The 24,694-nt window shown below is 42.2% G+C and overlaps 1 protein-coding gene across 11 annotated transcripts in view; it reads left to right on the top strand.

Moving 5' to 3' along the window:
• Positions 1 to 24,694, top strand: part of LRRFIP2 (LRR binding FLII interacting protein 2) — a 291,111-nt gene that overhangs the window by 167,605 nt on the left and 98,812 nt on the right. For all 11 annotated transcript variants that reach the window (XM_069215054.1, XM_069215036.1, XM_069215027.1 and 8 more), the window contains one exon: positions 8,169 to 8,339. In XM_069215054.1, the coding sequence (XP_069071155.1) occupies positions 8,169 to 8,339 (171 nt within the window). The remainder of the gene's footprint in view (positions 1 to 8,168; positions 8,340 to 24,694) is intronic.

The following is a 24,694-nucleotide window of genomic DNA, read 5'->3' as shown; positions in this document are numbered from 1 at the left end:
GTTTTAAATGTGGAAGCACACTAGGATTACCATAGTAAATTTCCATCAGACACCCACTACCTCAGAACCTAAGTTTAGTGTGGCTGAAAACATTTACCACCTTAAACGCTCTGACTCATTGCGTTGTGGGCCCATTTGCATTAAAAGAAAATGGGAACTACTGCAAAAGTAGGTGGATGAGGGCTTGGGAATTTGTTAATCATTGCTCCCTTTTGTATCCAGGACAAAGAAGTAGACTCCAAGAGACAGGTGTCTGACCACATTTGTGGCTACATTGAGACAACAAGCTACAAGAGGCATTTTCCTGGAAGTACCCAGCTTATCACTAGCAACTGGACTCTATAGCTGGCCTCCGCCTGAAATGCTGTGAGTTTCTAACTGCCTCCCCTGAGGCCTTGGGTGCCTTAGAAGTGTACTTGTGTAGGTAATTGGGACTTCAAAGACTAAGTCAGTGGCTTTGACCGGGAGGAACCTGGTGTATCATTGACACTTTGTACATTTCACTCTATGTTTAATTAAAGCTTTAAAATCCATATCTCTGAATCCACTTATTGTATGTTTGTCATTTGGTGTCAATTTGTTTATTAAATTTTACTCCATTTTTTGAATTAGTTTTGGAATCTTATTTTGCAATTTTGCTTTATTACTCTTTTGTACTGTATAAATACTTCACAGTATGCCCCAATTTAAGCCTGTCTGCTCTGTGCCATAGATGTCAGGGGGTTGAGCTCATTTTAATTTAGTGGCTTTAAAGGGTCTCTATGACAAGTTGGGAATATTTCTTGAGGTAGGCAGTCCTCCCAACCAAAATAATAAATTACTTATAGGATGTAAGCATCTTCCAGGTGAATTTATATCAAGACATTCCCTGAAGATATCATACAAGTGAGATGAGTCTCTGTCCTGCACCGTCTTGGGCATTAATATTGGGACTTTACCCCTACTCCTCTTTATGACCAAAAAAGTTATGGAGTACACCACAGTTTCCAATTCTACCCTAGAGACATAAGTTGGGTCACTCTTTCTTTATTTATTTGTAACAATTATAGAGCACACTGTGACCAAAACTGGTATCCTGGTGCTAAAACAGTTAATAGGCAGTATGGGTTAGGAAAGTCAGAACATAGGGGAGGCCCCAAAAAAACAGATTCTGTTTAGGGAATAGCTATGTTTTCAGGGCTTTCCTAAATTTGGAAATCTCCAAATGAGTGGTAGGAAGTGCATTCCACCTCTGAGCAGCTTTGATGGAAAAGGCTCACCCCGCCCCAACCCTCTACCTCCCATCCCCTACCCCCTCCCAAAATACCCAGTCAAGAAGCCTCAACATTCAAGATGACAAGGAGCCAAATAGGCTTACATCGGAGTGTTGACCTTTGAAGAATGTGTGACAAGGCCAGCCTGCCTCTAAAATCCTCATGAGATACAAAGAGCTTATAATATCAGTATCCTACTGAGGAATGAGAACAGTAGGTTGGTACGTGTGGCATGTTAAGTTGAATGAGTGAAACATTTTACATTAAAAATACCGACCAATTGTAGATGATTTTAGATAACCAAAATGACAGATGTTGAGGGATCATCAACTGGTCATGAACAAAGCCAAGTGACCCTTTGGCAAGGTACCTGTGCTGTAACCTTTTGATCCATAGGCTTAGTAATTCTCCTAAATAACATTAACACGTTTTTAATATTGGCAAGTGACTTGCCTAATAAATTAGTATCAGTGTACCATAGTTTGTTTTGTGCTTGGAATCCCCACATGAAAAAAATAAACTCCTTTGAGTCTAAAGGGTGAGCTAGTCCAGATACAGTAGATATCTGGATGGAGACTCTATAATGAAGCATGCAACTAGTACCCCCAGTGGGTGAGAGACTTATAAAAATACTTAGGCCTGCCCTTACCTAGTAGACACAAGAGACAGAAGAGTTGTTGACAGTGGGTCCTCTTTCTATCGAATGTGTCAGTATGGGAAGTTGAGGCGAACCTCTCAAAAATGTCTTACTCCCTCCTTCTGATTGAAGGAATCATCTCAAAGAACAACAACATAATATGGATGACTCATTGGATTGAGGAATGAAAGAAGAAAATACCCTTCTGCAGGGAGAGCAGCACTATATCCTCAACCCAGTCTCCAGGATGGAATGTAGACTTTCTTTTCAAATAAGTAAATGTCCACAGGAGACTAACCTTTTAACGAGAGAGGGTTGTCATTGGCATATTGCTGATAGGCTGTGCCAGGTCATTTTATGCTATCACCAAGCAGTTTGATACATAGATGGAACAGAGCATGGGCTAGAAAGTGCCTTCCTGAACTCTGAGATACTGGTATCAGGCTGGAAAATTATCTGTTTATATTAATTTTAACAAAGTAGGCTATGAGAGATGGTGTCTGAGTCTGCACTCAGACCCAGAGGGATAAGAATGGTCATGCCACAGGTTTCAAGGGAGGTGTGTATGTTGTTGGTAATGATAACAAGAGTGGATGGCATCCCTTTCAGCAGCTGAAATCCGGATTGGACAGGATAAAGAATATTGTTGTGTTCTGCAAAGTAGGTGAGTTGTTGATTTGCTTCTCACTGCAGAATGTTATTAGAGAAAGGATATAAGGAATTGGGCAGAAATCTGTTAAAGGTCCGATTCTGGTCTTTCAGCAGAAAAATAACTAATGAGTTCTTCCACTTGCTGATAATTCCTGAAACCAGCAAAGAATCGCATGTGTCTGTAAGAAATGGATAATAGTGTTCAAGGCAAGTGAAAAGGTATGAGCCACAATGTTGTCAAAGGATGAACCTTAACAGGTGGCCTTGGCAAGATGCATAAATGTTGAAATCAACATGGGGTTAAAAGCAGAATAGTTATTTAATTGGAGAGCATGATGACAGGCTGTAGGAAAGCTAGGCTAGAGGGGCGTAATTTGTCTCAGTAGTTGCCAAAAAGTAGGTGGAAATGTTGTTGCACAGGTCGACCAATGAGGTGATATCTTTGCTGTGAGACATAGGAGCAGTAAACTCTTTAATGATCTTAAAAAGCTCCCCTTAAGCATAGTTAGCCATATTGATGCATTGAACAGTGAGTTTTGAATCTTCTTTTGATAAGCAGCTATGTTATTGGGTAATGTTATTTACACAATGTCTATACTGTGTTAATGGTGTTGGTATATAAATAGAAAAGCAATCCATTGGTATTAATGTGAAGTTTTTAATTCCAATGAATGTTTGCAATACAGTTTAAAAAAAACAAAAAACAAACAAATGGTAGTTAATTTCCTTTAGCAGAGAAGACAGTGAAGTTATTCCAAATGAAGAATTTCAAGTCAGGGTAATATGTAATGTCTCTGTCTTATCCCACTAATCTTTCCCTCCGTCTACTGCTAAACAACATAGTACTGTTGTGTGGTTGGCCATGGATATGTACAATTTCAGAAAAGTAAACTGCTGCCGTTGGATCTAGAGTTCAGGTTAGAGCATTCCAACACCAAGGGCCTAATATGGGACAGGAGCTACTGAATTATTTTGTATTTACAAGTCCAACATGCTCTTAGTATATTGGCGTTACTTGTAGTGTGTAATATTTTTCTCTTTCAAAGGTAAAGTATGTAATAAGTATCAAAAGTTTCCCTCTCCAAGATTTATAGAAAACTGCTGGAAATGGGTCAGAAACTCAAGTAGGCTCAGAAGCAGATGGAGTACAGATGTTGGAGAGTTGGACGTTTCTGAATAAGAGCAGTCTTTGATGTATTTTATCTAGGTAGCAATACTAACAAAAACTAGTCTGGTTCAGATCTAAATATTCTGTGCAGTGTATTTCACAAAGACAAAGCTAAAAGTGGTAAGTAAAATTTCCTCTGCAGATCATGACATGGGTGGAGACCAGTAGGCTACTTGTCAGCATACATCTGTCCTTGCCCCAGTTGGTCTGCCTTCTGAAAGGTTGTCAATTAAATGCTTTGTAGGGTTCTTAGGTGTAGTATGGAGCTTCCAGGGTAATTAGCCTTGCTGGGTGTCTGATGGGATAGGAATAGGATATTAGACTCTTGCTGAACCTAGGACAAGCAGTGCCCCCCAAAGATGGGTCAACAGTAGCCCAGAAATACAGCAGTATGGACTGATGCATCGAGGTGGAAAAGGTAGCGAACTGGGTTAGGAATTGTCACAGAAATTTAACCAGAAATGAGGGGGGCCTTGGATCCAGTTCGAATTGATGTAATTTTTGCTCTGTTCTTTGAGGAATACAAATAGGATGAGTCTTGTTATATGTGGCTCCTTACAGATAGGATGCAGATTATAGGAGGATTGATCAGTTTTCCCCCTTCTTTTCTTTCTAAATGTGTGTCCCGGATTGGTCGCTTCATTATTTGATTGACTTATATGCACACCCTTTGATGGTGAAGGAGTTTTACATGTTCTGATTCATGAAATTGTGTTTTTCCATTTTCTGTAGAGACAATAAAATGATTCTAAAACAGCAATATTGACTGTATGAATTTCATTATTATGCCATCTACATAGATGGAAAATTTAACCTATGTATGAATCTATCCTAGATTATTCAGTGTTTTCTATTATTTATCTTCTCTAGTTTGTCATTCCATAAAAAAACACAATCACACTTTTGTTGATCACAAAAGCACGACCCTGTGAGGCGTTCTAGTAGAATGCAATCAAACATTTGATTAAAACCCAACTCTGTGCGACAATTTTCTTAGTACATTTACCCAGACGTCTCTTTGCTCTTTTCCCTTTAGACATATTTTTATGAATGTGTTAAGTTTCTGTCCGTAATGACATGGCAGATCCAAATCAATGTGGTGTGATTCCCAGGAAAAAAAAATATATTATTTGTATTGTCAAGAGTGTGTAACAGAAACCTTTCAGTTTTGGTTTAATTCAGGGATCTCAGCACTTCATGAAGTATCACTCCATTTATGTGCTGGCAAATTCTAATCAACTCAGCGTCAGGTAAACTTTCCCCTAAAACTGCCTTTCAGTTAGTTCTAGACTTCAAAGGAACCTTAAAGGGTTTTGAGTTAGTCTGTGCCTGGACTGCAAACAAAACCCTGGCTAAGTGCATAGTAATATGAATAGAGTCTCAGCATATAAGAGAAAGTATTGTCTTTTTGAGCCCCAGGTCCTGCAGAAGCTCTCAAAGGTCACAGCATTCTAATTTAGATAGATGTCACTGAACGTTTGTCATTCAGCATCTATCCAGTGCTTTCTACCAGTGTCATAGAATGCCTCTTTAAAAAGGCAATTGAATAATTAATTCAGATTGTCTTCCTAAGTGGACGTGCATGTTTTGTAAACGTAGCAGAAAGAATCATTATGCCAAGAAATGTTAACTTTGCTGAAGTATCAGCAGTTCTAAATTCCTACAGTCAGCAGTCTAACAGGGGGTTTAGCAATGGCATTTGCCACAAAACCCAAACAAGATTCCAGAGTCTTCAACCATTTATAGCATTTGCAAAAGCACTTCTGGGAGACTATATCAACATGTAAGAGGAACTTCTTTCCTGCAGCCCAGCTGTCCCCAACATCATGTAGAGTCCCCGCCCGAGTACTCTTCTCTCTCATACTCTCCACTCATCCTCCACGCACTTCATTTCACTTAACTGCCTCCTCCTGCTCATCAGATCCCTACCAAGCAAATCTCAGTTTCAGCCCACCTTTATAATTGAGTCTTGACTCGGATACTTCCTGTCCCTACACCACTCCTGAAATTCATAAAACTATTCCTGACTCTTCTAAAATTAGTCATGTAGACAATTGCTCCAGAATTGGCAGGAACATTGCCTTATTTTTTAACAATGCTGTCCAATTCTCCATGATTCCCTCTCCCACACTTAGCTCCACCAAGCTCTTCCTATTTCATCTAAACTCTCACCTATGGAGCTCTAATTTACCACCCTCCTTCATCCCCCAGGCACTTTCATTGTTGTTTTATCCACCATTGTCACTCCTCAAGTCTTCCAAGATGCTGGTTTCACTGCCTTAGGAGATCTTGGTGTTTGGGTGGACGATCTTGGACATGCAGAGTTCCTCTTATTGATTCTATGCTTCCAGTGTTTTGTTCACCAGACCATCCACATAGCATGTCACCTTTTTAACCTATTTTTCTCCCTTCTGAGTAATCGACATTCAAACCTCAGTTACCCTAACCTGGACAGATCATTTTGCTGCCCCTGTTAGCCTCCAGTGGCAGTTCTTGTCCCCCACTTTGGCTAAAACTCCTGCAGATCTTTTGAGAGCCTGGACTAAGGTAACTCCTCTTTACTTCTCTGGTAGTCTGGTCTGATCAAGGTAGCTTGAACCAGGTGCATTTTTGTTTATTAAATTCATCACCTTGCACTTAAGGGCACTGAATGAACATTGTGGCCCACTGACCTATCTATTGTGTGGGGTTACCCACATCTCTCCATTTTGTATCATGAACATGTGAAACTGTTCACCTCTTGTTATTTTGTAAGTAATAAACAGCATTCAACCAATACAGAATTATGTGGAATGGTACCCGTAAACTCATTCCTCTGCACTGTGGCACTAACCCTAAAAATTTGTCATATTTCCACCCTTGTGGGGGTGGTCGTTTTTAGGTTGAGCGCACAAGCGCTCTAACCTGTTGTGATGCATCTGTGGGCTTTTAACCACACCCACCGCACGCCCATCACTATCACTTGCTCATGGGCTTGCCTTTAAAAAATCCTTTATCATTTGTAAATGCTTTACGTTTATCCCTCATTGGTGCGGTATGATTACCGCCTTGGACATTGACCCCATTACATGTATAATTGCACATTTGCCGGTAGATTATGACTGCAAGCAAACTTTTTTCCTTTTGTGAATCTCATTCGCGCTCATGGTGGCAGTGGCGTTTTTGAATTGGCTCACGTATGTCAACTGTTTTACTTTTCATTTTCAATTTAAGTGGCAAGAAAAGTCCAATTAGGAATTTACAACGTTAACAGCTCTAACTCGAGCAAACGCGAGACCCATTGCATTGCAAATGCTTGTTTTTTCTGTGGTATATGGAAGTGAATCACCAGTCAGAATCACAATACTGAAGTGCTCTTCTGCAGTCAGAGAAAAATTATGGTGATGTGGCACAGTGTACTACAGAATGCTTCAAGATAGCTGCCACAGAGTGTGATGGGATGAGCAGGGTTAGAGAGTGTCATGTCCATTGACTCACCGCAGCCAATCAGAATGTTCAAAATACAGAGTCCATTTCTAATTAGTCGAGGACAGCCAATCATCCTTTATAAACCTGTTATATCAACAGTTGTATTTGTCAGCCCTCTACATATGAGACCCGATTGGATTGATACCAATTCTGACTGATTAATGTTGTTGAAAAAGTAACCCTTTATGTTCTGCTGTCTCTTTATTTGATAAATAATATGAATTAGTAGAGAAAGTCGTCTTGAATGTTTTTCATTTGCTTTTAGTTGCCTTTGTGTATTTAACATATTTTCATCTGGTGCACTCTTTTTAGTGCTACTTTCCATGGTAATTTGTTAGTGCTAGAGCTACTAGGTCTTTTTTATTTTGGATCCTAGATGTATGCTTGCCCTATTTTTGGTTTAAATTATGTCGCATTTATTTTAAGATGTGTTGTTTTTTTAATTCTTCTAAAGCATGCCATAACCTGAAAGGCAGCACAGTTACACTGTTAAATTGTAGAAGTCTAAGGGAAATTATTAACTTTGTTGTAAAGTCCTAAGCCTTATTTGTGCAGGGGAACAGTTTTTCCTGGTCATGTTGCCCTGGAATAAGTAGGCATGTAGCCTAGATTGGTGTGTTTTCTTGTGGCATCATTCAGTCTCTGAAGCTTGAGGTAGAGCTTCCCATACCAAGAAAGAGTAAAATTAGTTCCCATAGTGCCATCAGGGCAAAGTGAAAATACACGTTTTCTTTTGCTTGCAAATGCATGAAAACTTCTTTTATTCATTAACTTTGGTGTATGTTAAGTCGCTGTTGCAAATATTTTCATGCTACTAATCCATGGCACCTTTATTCCCTCTTGGGCACGCCCTCTGATGAAGCAAATTTACTTCGAAATGTTTTTCATGTAAATGTATAACGTTATGCTGTAAACCACTGTCATAATTATTTGTAAACTTGTGACCTAATTAATTCCTTACTCTAACTGTTCTACAAAACCATCTGTGCAGGAGTCTTTAGCTGAAGTTGAAGACAAGTATAAGAAAGCCATGGTTTCCAATGCCCAGCTCGATAATGAGAAAAGTTATTTGAATTATCAAGTCGATACGTTAAAGGATGTTATTGAAGAGATGGAAGAACAAATGGCTGAGTACTACAGAGAAAACGAAGAAAAGTCCAGGGTAACTTTACTTTTTAAATACGTTACTAGAACATTGACATCATGAATGTGTTTTTGTTCAGTCATTTTCTTTGTGGAACACATTCTTTTCTTGTCTATATTTTTAACAGTGCACAGAATGTAGGTATAATCTCTGTTCTTTCTGTCAGAAACTAGCAGTTTATAATCTGATCTATTCAGCACCATTTAACATACCCTCTTCCAGCCTTCCATTCGTTTCTTTCCCACCCATGAATGATGTCTAACATCTAATCTGCAAGAATGATGGCTTCAATTGGATCATCATGTTTCTGGCTTTTGTGTTCCTGTGCTCTTTCTAAATGCAGCACGACCACTTGCTTCTACAGAGGTATTTTAAACCAGTGACACGAATCAAACTGAGAAATTAAAGAAAGAACGAACTCAACACAAAGCATGAATGGAAAGATGAACCCAGTTTTACGTAGTATGGGAATGTGAAAGAGGACCAAAGCCAGCTCAGTATAATATAGTTATTTAAATTACAGTCCAGTGGTAAAGTGTGCTGAATGAAGCAAAAGTCTTGTATCTTTGCAATATTTCTGGAATCTGCCCATTGTTCCACGGGAAGAAAGCCATGACTGCAAACGCGCCTGTCTTATCATTTAACAAAGCTAATATATTTTTTAATTATGAAGATAAAAAACCTATTTTGTGTATTTTCCATTTTGCTAGGTCACTTAACCTAGTTAAATAATCCTTTCACGCTGCATCTTTGGTGTAGTTACTAACTCTATTACTTTTGATGGATCACTGACCAACGGCATTTTGTTACGAGTTTACTTCACTATTTTAGACCTGACCTATCTTTTATTCAGGTGAAAAATGACTCCCAGAATATATTTCATTTTGCACAACAGTGTGTATTGAACTAGAGAAAAGACACCGGTGGAACAACATTTACCTTAGCAGACAACAAATATGTTGCTAAAAATCACAAGTTTTACTTTTATTTTAGATTCTTATGAACATTCAAGCAGTATGTACTTCATAGTAAGAGGAAGCACATGTTCCATGGGTTCATGGATATTGTAATGCACAGTTTGGAAACAAACCTCAAGTCTGCAACAGAAGTTAATTAAATATAACAGAAAAGGGTCAGCGACCGGTTAATTCATTATTGCAGTGGTACACGTTTGAATTAATATGCATATTAACTCTAATCATTTTGTAATTCACTGAATACGTTACAAAAAAGTTCTGATTATGGCTTTGTCCACCTTGCAGAAAGTCTACAGTACCTTGAGGAGGTAAGTATCAGAACTTGAGCATGCACAGGACACAAAGCGATAATCCTTTCAGAAGGGATATCTGTTATTTGATTAGATTACTGCAGGGGTGTCATTGACGGTTCTCCAAAAGATTTGCTGTAATAACAAACATAAAACTCAAACAGTGGATGAATTATGGACTAAAGAAGAATGATTAAGTTCTTGCAATACAAATGTTTCAGCGTGGCCATTCTCCAAGCAGAACATCAATTTAGTGTCTTAGACGCTCCATTATAATGTTAGTACTCCAGGATACATATTTTTACATGATTGTACAGACACCACAGACCTTACTTCAGCATCACTGTGCAGGATCAGATTTACCATTTCTCCCGTTCGATAGTGGCACAGGTGTACATGTGCAGTGTCACTGGGACAGGTGACAGATGATTAGGTCTGTTTCGCATTTCACAGCACAAGCAATGTAAACTAGTGAGTAACTCGTCAAGGCATCAAATCAATGCAAACCCATGAAGCCTTGGCTCCAGGCAGACTGACGGCCACTTTTTGTATGAACTTTGCAGCTCTTCTCGTTTGACCCCTTGCCAGGCAGTTTATCTTGTTTCATGAAGCGCCAGGTATTGCACCCACCATGGAGGAGGTACAGGTGATTGTGCTTCCCAAATCAGAGGTAAACCACCAAGATCACTAAAGTATCACTGAGTGTGATTAAATAACGTCCTCCAGGCTCTTGTGCAACCGGACCAGGTGAGTTTCATCAGGGGTAAAAAAAAATCTTAAACCAAATACAATACAACCAGATAAGGCACTGGTCTCGAACCCACAAATCAGAATTGCAACCATTAGGCCACTGACACAATTCAAGAAGTATCTTGCCACATATGACACATCCAAAGGCTTGATCTGTAAACTGTATCAAATGTTGCTTGGCGGTTTCCTATCTCACACACACAAAAGAAGAGGTGCGGAGAGAATACATTCAGAGGGATTGGGAGATTGCCTGGCGTAATTTGCATAAAAGCTTCAGAAGCAACCGACACGGCGAAGCAGAATACCACCTCATTATGAGATGGAAGCAAATGTATCTAGGGGCCTCGGAGGTTTGCTGCTGGTGTGACACAGAGAAAGGCACATATTTTAACAAATGGCAGGACTGTGAGAGAAAAAAAGTCATTCTGGATGTAGTACTTAAACACATTGACTCATTCACAAGAGAAAATGTGCCTCAGGGGTAATTAGACATATGGGGTAACTATACAAGACCCTCCATAGTCATCTCTTTGGCACAGCTGAATGCCTTAGCGTACTATGCTGGAATAAAAAAGGAGTCTCAACAGAGTCCAGGTCAAGAATGTGGGGCAGACCGCAGCATTAGAAATATTTCGAACATACCCTTCTGAAATCTGAAAAAAATGATGAAACATGGTCTCCTGTGATTGGGGTTACACAGTGTAGCATAGTCCAGAGGCTGTTAAACAGACTAGGCGTCAGCTTTGTTATTATCCTCAGTTAGGTGGACTGCAGGGGGGCTGAGAGTGGAAGGTAAGGGCTAGGGTTCTAGTATGATTGGGGTTTTATAGGTTCATTGTTTATAATAGGGATGCACCCGGTCTGCTGATACAGACATGCCTGACGGACTATCACAGAAGAACCTTTCCACAAGGGTACGTTATAGTATCACATAATGGTGGAAATTGTTATACTGAAAATGTGTATTACCTCTTCGTGCCATGTAGAACCTGTAACTTGTTAACCCACAAAAAAATATAAAATGAAATGTTAAATAAAATAAGCTAAAGAAAATTGTTCCTTGAAAAAATAAATATTTCTTACCCGGTTTGTCTTTAACCCCTTCGCTGGCAAGCCTTTTCCCCCTCAGGTGCCAGTCCTTTTTTTGGCTATTTGGGTCAGTTTGCGCTTAGACCCTCGTAACTTTTTGTCCACATAAGCTACCCATGCCAAATTTGCTGCCTTTTTTTCCAACACCCTAGGGACTCTAGAGGTACTCAGAGTTTGCGGGTTACCATGAAGGAGGCCAAGAAATTAGCCAAAATACAGCGAAAATTCCGTGTTTTTTTTAATATATATATATATTTTTTTTAAAGGCTGCAGAAGGCAGCTTGTGGGTTTATCCCTGAAAATGGCATCAACAAATGGTTTGCAGTGCTAAAATCAGCATCTTTCCAGCTTTCAGGAACTGGCAGACTTGAATCAGAAAACCCAATTTTTCAACACAATTTTGGCATTTTACTGGGACAGACCCCATTTTTACGATTATTTTTGTGTGCTTTCAGCCTCCTTCCAGTTAGTGACCGAAATGGGTGTGAAACCAATGCTGGATCCTGGAAAGCTAAACATTTCTGAAAAGTAGACAAAATTCTGAATTCAGCAAAGAGTAATTTGTGTAGATCCTACAAAAAATAACAGCTGAAAGGAAAAAATATTGAAATTGAGGTTAAAAAAACAGCCATTTTTCTCCCGTTTTACTCTGTAACTTTTTCCTGCGATGCCAGGTTTTTTAAAGCAATATACCGTTATGTCTGCTAGACTCTTTTGGTTTCGGGGATATATAGGGCTTGTAGGTTCATCAAGAACCCTAGGTACCCAGAGCCACTAAATGAGCAGCGCCTTACAATGGGGTTTCATTCTATACCGGGTATACAGCAATTCATTTGCTGAAATTTAAAGAGTGAAAAATAGGTATAAAAAAAACCTTTGTATTTCTAAAATGGGCACAAGATAAGGTGTTGAGAAGCAGTGGTTATTTGCACATCTCTGAATTGCGGGGTGTTTGTACTAGCATGTGTATTACAGGACATTTCTCAAATAGACGTCTTTTTTTACACACTGTCTTACATTTGGAAGAAATAAATGTAGAGAAAGACAAGGGGCAATTTTTTGCTATTCTGTATTCCCCCAAGTCTCCCGATAAAAATGGTACCTCATTTGCATGGGTAGGCCTAATGCTTTGACAGGAAACGCAACATGGACACATCACATTTTCCCAAAGAAAACAGAGCTGTTTTTTGCAAAGTGCCTCGCTGTGGATTTTGGCCTCTAGCTCAGTCAGCACCTAGGGAAACCTACCAAACCTGTGCATTTTTTAAAACTAGACACCTAGGGGAATCCAAGATGGGGTGACTTGTGGGGCTCTCACCAGATTATGTTACCCGTAATCCTTTGCAATCCTCATTTGGCCAAAAAAAAAAACTTTTTCCTCACATTTCGGTGACAGAAAGTTCTGAAATCAGAGAGGAGCCACAAATTTCCTTCCACCCAGTGTTCCCCCAAGTCTCCCCATAAAAATGGTACCTCACTTGTGTGGGTAGGCCTAGTGCCCGCAACAGGAAATGCCCCAAAACACAACGTGGACACATCACATTTTCCTAAAGAAAACAGAGCTGTTTCTTTGCAAAGTTGCCTACCTGCGGATTTTGGCCTCTAGCTCAGCCGGTGCCTAGGGAAACCTACCAATCCTGCGCATTTTGTAAAAGTAGACATCTAGGGAAATTCAAGATGGGGTGGCTTGTGGGGCTCTCACCAGGTTCTGTTACCCAGAATCCTTTGCAAACATCAAAATGTGGCCCAAAAACCTTTTTTTCCTCACATTTCAGTGACAGAAAGTTCTGGAATCTGAGATGATCCACAAATTTCCTTCCATCCAGCGTTCCTCAAGTCTCACGATTAAAATTTATACCCATTTTTTTGGGAGGCCCAAGTGCCTGCAACAGAAAAAGGCCAAAAACCTGTATAGATTGAGGGAACCGCACAGCGAGTTTGTAAGCACATATTTTTCTTTTATACATCTTTAGGCTGACTCTGCTTTGGGGACCCACACAAGTGAGGTATCATTTTACTTTGGAGACTAAGGGGAACGCTGGGGAGTAGGAAATGTGTGCCGGAGTGGTTATCCTACAAAGAAAAGTAAAGAAAATATGCTTTTTTAAGCAAATTTGAAGGTTTGCAGAGGAGCCTGGGTAAGAAAATGTTGTGGAATCCACGCAAGCCACACCTCCTTGGACTCCTTGGGGTGTCTAGTTTAAAAAGAAAATCTGGGTTTGGTAGCTTTCCCTAGATGAAGGCTGCACCCAGCACCAAAAGCATAGGTCCTCCCCCAAACACACGTAGTTTTGTAATATATCATTTTGACGTGTCCACGTACTTCTGTGATGTTCCAAACACGAAAATTGTGAAAAAAACACACTTAGGTTATGGTAAAAGACCCCTCATCCACCAACCAAGTTGGTGGCATGCTTCATCATTGGGGTCCCACCTGAGACACCTTGCGTGTCACAGGTGTGCTGCAACACCTGATTACAGCAGAGCAGGTTTTGTCATTTTTACAACACATACTGGTTGGATTTGTCACGAGGGTGACTGATGGTTCAGTAGATCAAATTTTATTAACAAGGCATTTCACAAAAATGAAATGCACTGTTAATAACTGAAAGGTAAAAAAACTGAACCAATGACTCACAGCTCGTGAGCTGTAAAGCTGCGTCAAGGCACCAACCGCTTTACAGTCCATTCACACACCTTTCATACATGACATGCACAAGACCATTCACGCTGCCAGCCATGGGCCCAGCACATTACAACACTCGCATCGACAGACAGCGCCACTCAAGGGGCCATCACTTACATATGCCCACATGCCTGATACAGCAATCACACTAGCTGATGGGAGTGTGTGGACTGACGTTAGGCTTGCACCACCAGCCAAACGCCACACCACATCACTTTTTTTGTTGTTTATAAACAACAAAGAAACCACTAACTAATTATAAAATAAGTACAAAACTACAAACACAAAAGCTCTAACTGAAAACATGACAGAAATGTGAAACTGAACATCTGAAAATATAAAACAGGCAGGTTACGCTCACGTTATTTCCCATTTTGGGGTGATGTAACTCCTGAAACAGCCGGCCACACACAGCCCAGGCTTTGAAGGGTAATCGGGGCAGTACATCCGGCTCTCCCACCGGATAGCTCTTCGGGCACATACTCTACATTTCTTAGTGGGCAAGTCTTTTTTGGGAGTGGGAGGAATGTGATCTTTCAATCTAGCCACATCCTCCACCACTGTTACTCTAGGAACTCTTGCCTTTTCCACCACAATAAGGCTGTCTATCACTGACTCCTGAAATGTAACAAATTTCATCCTTGACTCAGGTGAACAATCCTTGAGCACAATAAAAGCATTAAAAGTTGCCAAATGAAATAAATGTATAGCCAACTTTTTGTACCACAAGTAAGACTTACAAAGAGCAGTGTAAGGTTCCAACCTCTGATCTACTCTATCAGCAACACCCTTGTGCTTATTGTAGTCCAAAATGCACGCAGGTTTGCGCACTTCGGCAACCTGACCCCAAACAGTCACAGGGGAATTATTCTCATCATGGATGGTAGATAGCATGTACACATCTCTCCTGTCTGAAAATTTCAGAGCTAGCAGCTCATTATTCCTCAAGGCACTGCACTGTCCCCTCAAGATTTTTTTTTACAGACAAGTTCCCTTGGATGGCTTTACCGGTTAGAACGGATTGTGCCACAAGCAACAGTGTCCAAACTAAACAACCAAGTTCACACACAATTTTCTTGTTAACTCCAAAAGTGGCCGGACAACCAGGGGGGTCAATATTGGAATCCCTACCAGTGTAGACCCAGAAATTATACACATATCCTGTACTACTTTCTGACAGCATATACAATGTAATTCCATACCGTGCCCTCTTGCTAGGAATAACCAAACGCCCCTTCAACAGGACAAAAGACTCGTCCACACTTATCTCTTTGCCTGGAACATAGACCTCTGAAAACCGATCTACAAAATGATCAAGGACAGGCCTAATCTTAAAAAGACGGTCACAATCGGGGTGATCTTGTGGCAAGGCTAAAGCATTGTCTACAAAATGCAGCATACGAAGAAGCAAATAGCGATTATGAATCATAGTTGCAGGAAATATAACCGTTGCCATCAAGGGACTAGTAGACCAATAAGAAGCCAGTGGCTGCTTCCTTATCAACACCATCAAAAAAGTAAAACCTAAAAACTTTAATCTCTTCCAGATTTGTGGGAACCCACTGGGTAGCTCTAGACCGAGGCTTAAGTCTGGCAGCACTGTCCCTCAAATATTGCTCCGCATACAAATTAGTCTGCTCAACAATCTCTTCCAAAAATACATGTCCATAAACAAGTGAAAGAAATTGACAGGCAAAAAGTTTTCTATATTGACTCTACACCCTGGAAGACCACTAAATGCAGGTAACTGTGGCTGCTCCATGTTTGGGGCAATCCCGCGGTCAGGTCTTCTAATGGGAAACCCTTCAGCCACAGGCTGCTGCACTCTTGGCACATCAATGTCCTCCCCTAAAACAGGCCCTTCATCTGCACTGAGAGTGGCTTCCTCATCAGAAGAATCCTCTCGGACAGAAAACTCACTGCCAGAATCTCTCACTTCCTCCTCTACCTCAGATGCAGAGTCATTTTCATAATCATGGTCGGAAGATGACTCAAAAAGCATGCCAACAACCTGCTGAGCAGTCACTCTGTGGCTAGCCATGATCCTTTCTAACAACAAATGGATTGTCGATAACAACCAGCACTGTCTAAAATAAGTAATAAACAGTGTAGCTTTATCACAAAGAGTTATGTACTAAAAAACTATACCACTCACTTGCGTGAAAAAGATAGACTCACCAGCAACTACTCTGCACAGACACAGCAATCACAGAAATCACCAATGATATCCCACTAAAAAGAAAAAAAGCTAATTAGACATGACAACACAAATATAATTGTGCACAAATCTAAGGACAATTTCACACACACTCCTGCATTTAGTACACCACCTACAAAGATGTCATTTATGTATGTCAACAATACTCCTTTGGGGTAAATTGCTTTTACTTACCTAAAACATGCAGCTATGCAAACCGCAGGACAACTACTGCCAAAACCGCAAGGATCCACAGCAAAGGAAGCAAAAGCTTTGAACTAGAACAAAAAGAAGAAATAAACCGTTATAATCACAAATACAAATACTTCGCCAGTTGACAAACACCCCGCCACCAAGAACTTACAAATTTTCCCTAGTGCCTATGTGGCTTCTGCCCTCTAAGGGGAGCAGAAATGGCCATCAATAATGTGCCCCCTTTGGGGGAGGGGTGACCCTTGCCATAGCAAAATAGGCCAATCTTCCCCCAAAGGGGGCAGAAATGGCCAACAGCTTTGTGCCCCCTTTGGGGGGTGATCCTTGACAAAGGGGGGGGAGGAGGGGCAGTACAAAAAAAACAAAGGGGAACAAAAAAAAAAATCCTGACGTCTTAGTGGCTTCTGCCCTTGGGGGCAGATGGGCCTAAAACAAAATAGGCCGATCTGCCCCCATGGGGCACAAATGGCCATCAGTAATGTGCCCCCTTTGATCGGGCCACCATCATAGGACTCTGGGACAATCCATTGTTTGCTTTAACATCAGAGACCATAAGGCACCAAAAATACTACAAATTCTGGCAGTAGGTGTGAATGCGAAGAGACACGGCTGGCCAGAACCACCTGTGCTGCTCATAAGATGGCGGCCGTGTGAAACCAGATGGTTCCAGCCTTGAGGGCGAGCGCCTGAGAGGCTGCTGTGCCCGAAACTGATGAAGGGAGCTTTTAGCAGACGTGTACCGGGCAGTCCTGCAGAGAGAGCCACAACCCTGGCCACAGCCTCTGTAGCTTTCCCCCTCTGACCTGAGCCGCATCATACCTTATTGAGGGCTCCCACCAGCCGACAGAGCCATCTCATTGCAATAGCGGTGGGGGCCTTGCAGCTTGAGGTATCCATTTGTTATCTGAGACGTTAGAGCAACTGAGAGTGCCCTGTGGGTGAAGTCGTGAGCCCTGACAGGCACAACAGCCCAACACCTAGCTGTGATCTGAGACTGCTACCCCAATATTGGCGAGTCCTACAATCAAATAGTATGTCCTCGCAACACCAGAACAAAAAAGAAGGCTCCCTTAAAGAACTCTTCGCCAAGACCCCGGCAAAGAAGATTGACCTGCCTAAAGGTACAGCTGCAGACTCTGGTATGAGAGAAGACGCGGAGTGCATGGACAGTGACTCTACCCTGATAACAAGATCTTTCCTTGAACAACGTTTAGGGCCCTTAGAGAAGATTTTGCCACCCTCAAACAGGAAAAAGCCAGAGAAGTCAGACCTCCATTGAGATGTTGTGGATCTGCGATGAGTTGATACGATGGAGTGAACACACAATGCCCGGGAGGAGTAAGTGGACCAGCACCAATGCAAAATCTTTGCTCTGCAGGAATGCAGTCAGGAACTACAACAGTCTGCAGGACCTGGGGAATAGATTGCTTTGCTCCAACATCCCCATTAAAGGAGTACCACTGGGAACCTTGAGGACTTTGTGATCTGCCTTTTCTGCCATGTGGCCCCAGCGCTCAAGGATCAGGACATATTACTTGATCGTACCCACAGGGCCAGCCGACCTGCCCACTCTCAAGGTCAAGCACAGGACATTCTTACATGCCTTCTTATATGCCTCCACTATTATAAACAGCGAGAACTCATCTTATGTGCAGTCCACGACCTGAATACAGTTGACATTAAGGGTCTCAGAGTGGGCCTATTTCAGGATCTTTCCTCAATAACATTACAACTTCGCCGTTCCCTCTGTCCTGTGACAGATTTCCTCTGGGAGAAAGGGATTCAATATAAATGGAACCACCCTTTTCGTCTGCAGTTTGCCTGGAGTAACAAGAGACACAGTGTTTGTACAATAGAGGAAGCCTAATCTCTGCCGGACATGCATCTACAAATGGAAGATCCTAGGTCACAAGACACGACTCAGGATCTGGTATTGCCTACTAAGGAACGTTGCCGCAAACCTCAGCTACAAAAGGGAAAACCACACAAGCCCACAGAAGTCGAAAGCAGGAAGGAGAGAGCTGCACTGATTCGCCATCCTCGGAACCAGGACAGTGCATCGGAAGCAGACACAGACCGTTAACACTCTGCACACCTACTTGCACTACACATTAATGGAGCTGTCCTGGTGTGGCGACCCTGAATATCACACTACTTGTCTGTGACTGCTGATGGGTGGTCATCCACTGATGATTACATTGTGGTGGTGAAGCTCCACCCCCTATCGATGGTCGAAGATCTAACACCAACTTGGTTCACAACCGTGGACCCCCAAGACATTTTCATCAGTGTTCCCTTGTGGGGAACTCTTTTAGTTGATTATTTATCTCTATTCCCCTAGTGGCGACTGTTTTAAGCAAATACCTCACACAGACACTATCTGCAGGTGACAATTGGAGAAGACACCAATCCCCACCCCCGAACAGGATATGAGGGCGCACACTAGCTACTCCACTATGTCTACATGATGGTGAACATACTTAGTCTTAAAATTAGAGGCCGTGATGCTGTAGTGAAGCAGTTGGCCCTTCTTTCCTTTCTCTGGAAAGCCAAGAGTGACAAATGCCTTATACAAGATACACACTTTCTCCAGGCGGATTGGAAATGCATGAGAGTCGCTGCTATGATCGCCAGTACCGCACTGCAGGACCTGGGTGCTGGGCTGGAGTGGCGATAACAGTGGCCACACACTTCCCAGGGAAGGTGATAGGCGCACATTTTGAGATTTTTGGGAGGCTTCTTTCATTACATGTCAACATACATGGGCACAGGATCACAGTGACATGCATTTATGGCCCTAATAAACAACAGGAAAGGTTCCTTACAGATGCACTCTCAGTTGGACAGATCAATCAAGCGTCATGGACAGACCGGGGCCTTTTCTCAAAGTTTTCGGGGATGGTTGAGGGAGGTAGGCCTAATGGACATATCCCACAGACAGAAATTATAACTTTTTCTCTGCCACACACCAGGCATATGCACGCATAGACCTCGTAGTGATGCACACATACATGGGAGTAGCCACTTTCTGACCGCTCGCCCTTCACCTTGAGCCTCACCTTCCCCACTCTTAGGCCTGGTCGGAAATCATGGCACCTTACCTCTAAGCTTCTCACATATGACAATAGCCTTAAAGAAATTAGGGATACAGTAGTCTTATTTGGCCACAAACGACACACCAGCGCGACCTCTACTACCCTGCTGTGGGATTCTCTCGAAGCACTAGTGAGGGGCCAGTTTACTGCTATCATCATGCACCTTAACATGATTAGACATAATAAACGCGTACAATTAGAGGACACATTGAGGGACTTCAAAGGTCGACACAAACTCACAGGGTCCTTGACGAGGAGACTCCTCACAGTGACCCGTAAACAGTTGAGTCCTTTGGACATGGACAGGGAGGAATATGCCCTTTTGCGGATGAAGCAAAAATATTATGCCAAAGGAAGCCGGTGGGATGCCTTCTGGCCCAGCGTCTCCACTCCCAGGCAGTGCAATGGAGAGTGGACGAAATTCGACTGCCTGACGACACCCTTACCCGTAGGGAAGAGTTGATCCTCAGAGAATTTGAATGAATCTGCGCTAACTTCTATACCTCAAAAGAGCTCGACTCAGTGGTCTAGAGGCTTACTTGGAGTCAGTCTCTCAGACCCAAATTCCCTGGATAACTAGCACTAACCTAGATAAAGATGTCACACGTACTGAGGTACTCTTGGCTGTACAGTGCCTTCGACTGGGTAAAGTGCCAGGACATGATGGTTATGGAGTGGAATTTTACAAATCGTTTGGGACGATTTTTGCTCCTGTGCTGGCACGGTTATATAATGACTTCAGTGCCTCAGGCTCCCTCACCCCACGACGCAACTAGGTACAATTATGGTTATTCCCAAACCCAGGAAAGATTCCCAGCTTTGTTCCTCCTATCAGTCTGCTCAGTTTTAATACTAAGATGTTCTGATGGATACAACTACCTGTGTATTCCTCACCTAATGAATTCTCCCAATGTGCCAGCATTCAAATGAAATTTTCTTCCCAGCTCTGCACATCGACGAGGACGTCAGTATTGCCTGACTCCCACGCTACTCCATCTGATGTTATTGTGGCAATAAGAGGGCCTCGCCGGCGTGCTGACGTCAGTTCCCTTTTTTCCGTGCCTTCGAAGCATAACTGTTTTTCTCCTGGCTTTTGGAGAAGCTACTGTGGGTGTTCAAGCCTTGTAGAGAGTGCAGGAGTCGTATGTCTGTGACGGACCCGCATAATGACTGCTTGTGATGTTTGAGCTCCGAGCACAATGTGGAGGAGTGTGGTTCATGTCAAAAAATGAACCCGAAGGCGATTAACCCCTTCGCTGCCAGGCCTTTTCCCCCCTCCTTTGCCAGGCCTTTTTTTGGCTATTTGGGGCAGTTCGCACTTGGGCCCTCATAACATTTTGTCCACATAAGCTAGCCAAGCCAAATTTGCGTCCTTTTTTTCCAACATCCTAGGGATTCTAGAGGTACCCAGACTTTGTGGGTTCCCCTGAAGGAGGCCAAGAAATTAGCCAAAATACAGTGAAAATTGCTTTTTTTTTGTTTTTTGTTTTTTAAATGGGGAAAAGGGGCTGCAGAAGAAGGCTTGTGTTTTTTTCCCTGAAAATGGCATCAACAAAGGGTTTGCGGTGCTAAAATCACCAGCTTCCCAGCTTTCAGGAACAGGCAGACTTGAATCAGAAAACCCAATTTTTCAACACAATTTTGGCATTTTACTGGGACATATCCCATTTTTACTATTTTTTTGTGCTTTCAGCCTACTTCCAGTCAGTGACAGAAATGGGCGTGAAACCAATGCTGGATCCCAGAAACCTAAACATTTCTGAAAAGTAGACAAAATTCTGAATTCAGCAAGGGGTAATTTGTGTAGATCCTCCAAGGGTTTCCTACAGAAAATAACAACTGAAAAAAAAACAATTGAAATTGAGGTGAAAAAAAACAACAATTTTTCTCTACGTTTTACTCTGTAACTTTTTCCTGCAATGTCAGATTTTTTTAAAGCAATATACTGCTACGTCTTCTGGACTGTTCTGGTTGCAGGGATATATAGGGCTTGTAGGTTCATCAAGAACCCTAGGTACCGAGAGCCAATAAATGAGCTGCACCCTGCAGTGGGTTTTCATTCTATACCGCGTATACAGCAATTAATTTGCTGAAATATAAAGAGTGAAAAATAGCTATCAAGAAAGCCTTTGTTTTTCCAAAATGGGCACAAGATAAGGTGTTTAGGAGCAGTCGTTATTTGCACATCTCTGAATTCCGGGGTGCCCATACTAGCATGTGAATTACAGGGCATTTCTCAAATAGACGTCTTTTTTACACACTCTTTTATATTTGGAAGGAAAAAATGTAGAGAAGGACAATGGGCAATAACACTTGTTCTGCTATTCTGTGTTCCCCCAAGTCTCCCAATAAAAATGGTACCTCACTTGTGTGGGTAGGCCTAGCGCCCGCCACAGGAAATGCCCCAAAACACAACGTGGACACATCCCATTTTTTGACAGAAAACAGAGGTGTTTTTTGCAAAGTGCCTACCTGTAGATTTTGGCCTCTAGCTCAGCCGGCACCTAGGGAAACCTACCAAACCTTTGCATTTTTGAAAACTAAAGACCTAGGGGAATCCAAGATGGGGTGACTTGTGGGGCTCTGACCAGGTTCTGTTACCCAGAATCCTTTGCAAACCTCAAAATTTGGCTAAAAAAAAAACACATTTTCCTCACATTTCGGTGACAAAGTTCTGGAATCTGAGAGGAGCCACAAATTTCCTTCCACCCAGTGTTCCCCCAAGTCTTCCGATAAAAATGATACCTCAATTGTGTGGGTGGGCCAGTTGCCTGCAACAGAATAAGGCCCAAAACTTGTAGAGATAGAGGCGATAGCTCAGCGAGTTGATAAGGACATATTCTTCTTTTATACATCTTTAGGCGGACTCTGCTTTGGGGGCCCACACAAGTGAGGTGTCATTTTACTTCGGAGACTGAGGGGGAACGCTGGGGAGTAGGAATTTTGTGCTGGAGCAGTGATCGTACAAACGAAAGTCAGGAAAATATGCTTTTTTAAGCAAATTTTGAGGTTTGCAGAGGAGTCTGGGTAAGAAAGTGTTGGGGGATCCACGCAAGCCACATCTCCCTGCACTCCTTGGGGTGTCGTCTAGTTTAAAAAAATGTCTGGGTTTGGTAGGTTTCCCTAGATGAAGGCCGCACCCAGGACCAATAACATAGGTGCCCCCCACCCCCCCCCAAACACAGGTAGTTTTTGTAATATATCATTTTGATGTGTCCACATACGTCTGTGATGTGCCAAACACTAAAATTGTGAAAAGAAACACACTTAGGTTATGTTAAAAAGACCCCTCATCCACCAACCAAGTTGGTGGCATGCTTCATCATTGGGGTCCCACCTGAGACACCTAGCGTGTCACAGGTGTGCTGCGACATCTGATTACAGCGGAGCAGGTTTTGTCATTTTTACCACACATACTGGTTGGATTTGGCACAAGGGTGAGTGATGGTTCAGTAGATTAACTTTTTATACCACACGTAAGACTTACGAAGAGCAGTGTAAGGTTCCAACCTCTGATCTACTCTATCAACACCACCCATGTGCCTATTGTAGTCCAAAATGCACGCAGGTTTGTGCACTTCAGCAACCTGACCCCAAACAGTCACAGGGGAAGTACTCCCATCATGGATGGTAGATAGCATGTACACATCCCTCCTGTCTGAAAATTTCAGAGCTAGCAGCTCATTATTCCGCAAGGCACTGCACTGTCCCCTCTCAAGTTTTTTACAGACAAGCTCCCTTGGATAGCCTTTCCGGTTAGAACGGATTGTGCCACAAGCAACAGTGTCCACTCTAAACAACTCCTTGAACAACTGCACTCCAGTGTAGAAATTATCTACGTACAAATGGAGACCTTTGTTAAACAGGCGTCTACCAAGTTCCCACACAATTTTTTCGCTAACTCCAAAAGTGGCCGGACAACCAGGCGGGTCAATACTGGAATCCCTACCAGTGTAGACCCGGAAATTATACACATATCCTGTTCTGCTTTCTGACAGCACATACAATGTAATTCCATACCGTGCCCTCTTGCTAGGAATGTACTGCCTAATAACCAAACGCCCCTTCAACAGGACAAAAGACTCGTCCACACTTATCTCTTTGCCTGGAACATAGACCTCTGAAAACCGATCTACAAAATGATCAAGGACAGGCCTAATCTTAAAAAGACGGTCACAATCAGGGTGATCTTATGGCAAGGCTAAAGCATTGTCTCCAAAATGCAGCATACGAAGAAAAATCAAATAGCGATTACGTGTCATAGTTGCAGGAAATATAGCCATTGCCATTAAGGGACTAGTAGACCAATAAGAAGCCAGTGACGGCTTCCTGATCAACCCCATCAAAAAAGTCAAACCTAAAAACTTTTTCATCTCTTCCAGATATGTGGGAACCCACTGAGTAGCTCTAGACTGAGGATTAAGTCTGGCAGCGTTGTCCCGCAAATATTGCTCTGCATACAAATTAGTCTGCTCCACAATCTCTTCCAAAAATACATCGTCCATAAACAAGTGAAAGAAATGGACAGGCAAAAAGTTTTCCATATTGACTCTACACCCTGGGAGACCAGTAAATGCAGGTAACTGTGGCTGCTCCATGTTTGGGGCAATCCAGGTGTCAGGTCTTCTAATGGGAAACCCTTCAGCCCCAGGCTGCTGCACTCTTGGCACATCAATGTCCTTCCCTACAACAGGCCCTTCATCTGCACTGAGAGTAGCTTCCTCATCAGAAGAATACTCTCGGACAGAAAACTCACTGCCAGAATCTCTCAGTTCCTCCTCTGCCTCAGATGCAGAGTCAGTCTTGTAATCATGGTCTGAAGACGACTCAAAGAGCATGCCAACAACCTGCTGAGCGGTCACTCTGCGGCTAGCCATGATCCTTACTAACAACAAATGGATTGCCAACAACAAATAGCACTAAAATAAGTAATAAACAAAGTGTAGCTTTATCACAAAGAGTTATGTACTAAAAAACTAAACCACTCACTTGCCTGAAAAAGCTACTCACCAGCAACTACTCTGCACAGACACAGCAATCACCAATGATACCCACTAAAAAGAAAAAAGAAAATTA

This window comes from Pleurodeles waltl, chromosome 2_1, assembly GCF_031143425.1.
Source record: "Pleurodeles waltl isolate 20211129_DDA chromosome 2_1, aPleWal1.hap1.20221129, whole genome shotgun sequence".
In the NCBI taxonomy this organism is placed as follows: Eukaryota; Metazoa; Chordata; class Amphibia; order Caudata; family Salamandridae; genus Pleurodeles; species Pleurodeles waltl.
Note: the sequence above shows the minus strand (reverse complement) of the source record. Positions and strands in the feature narration are given on the sequence as shown.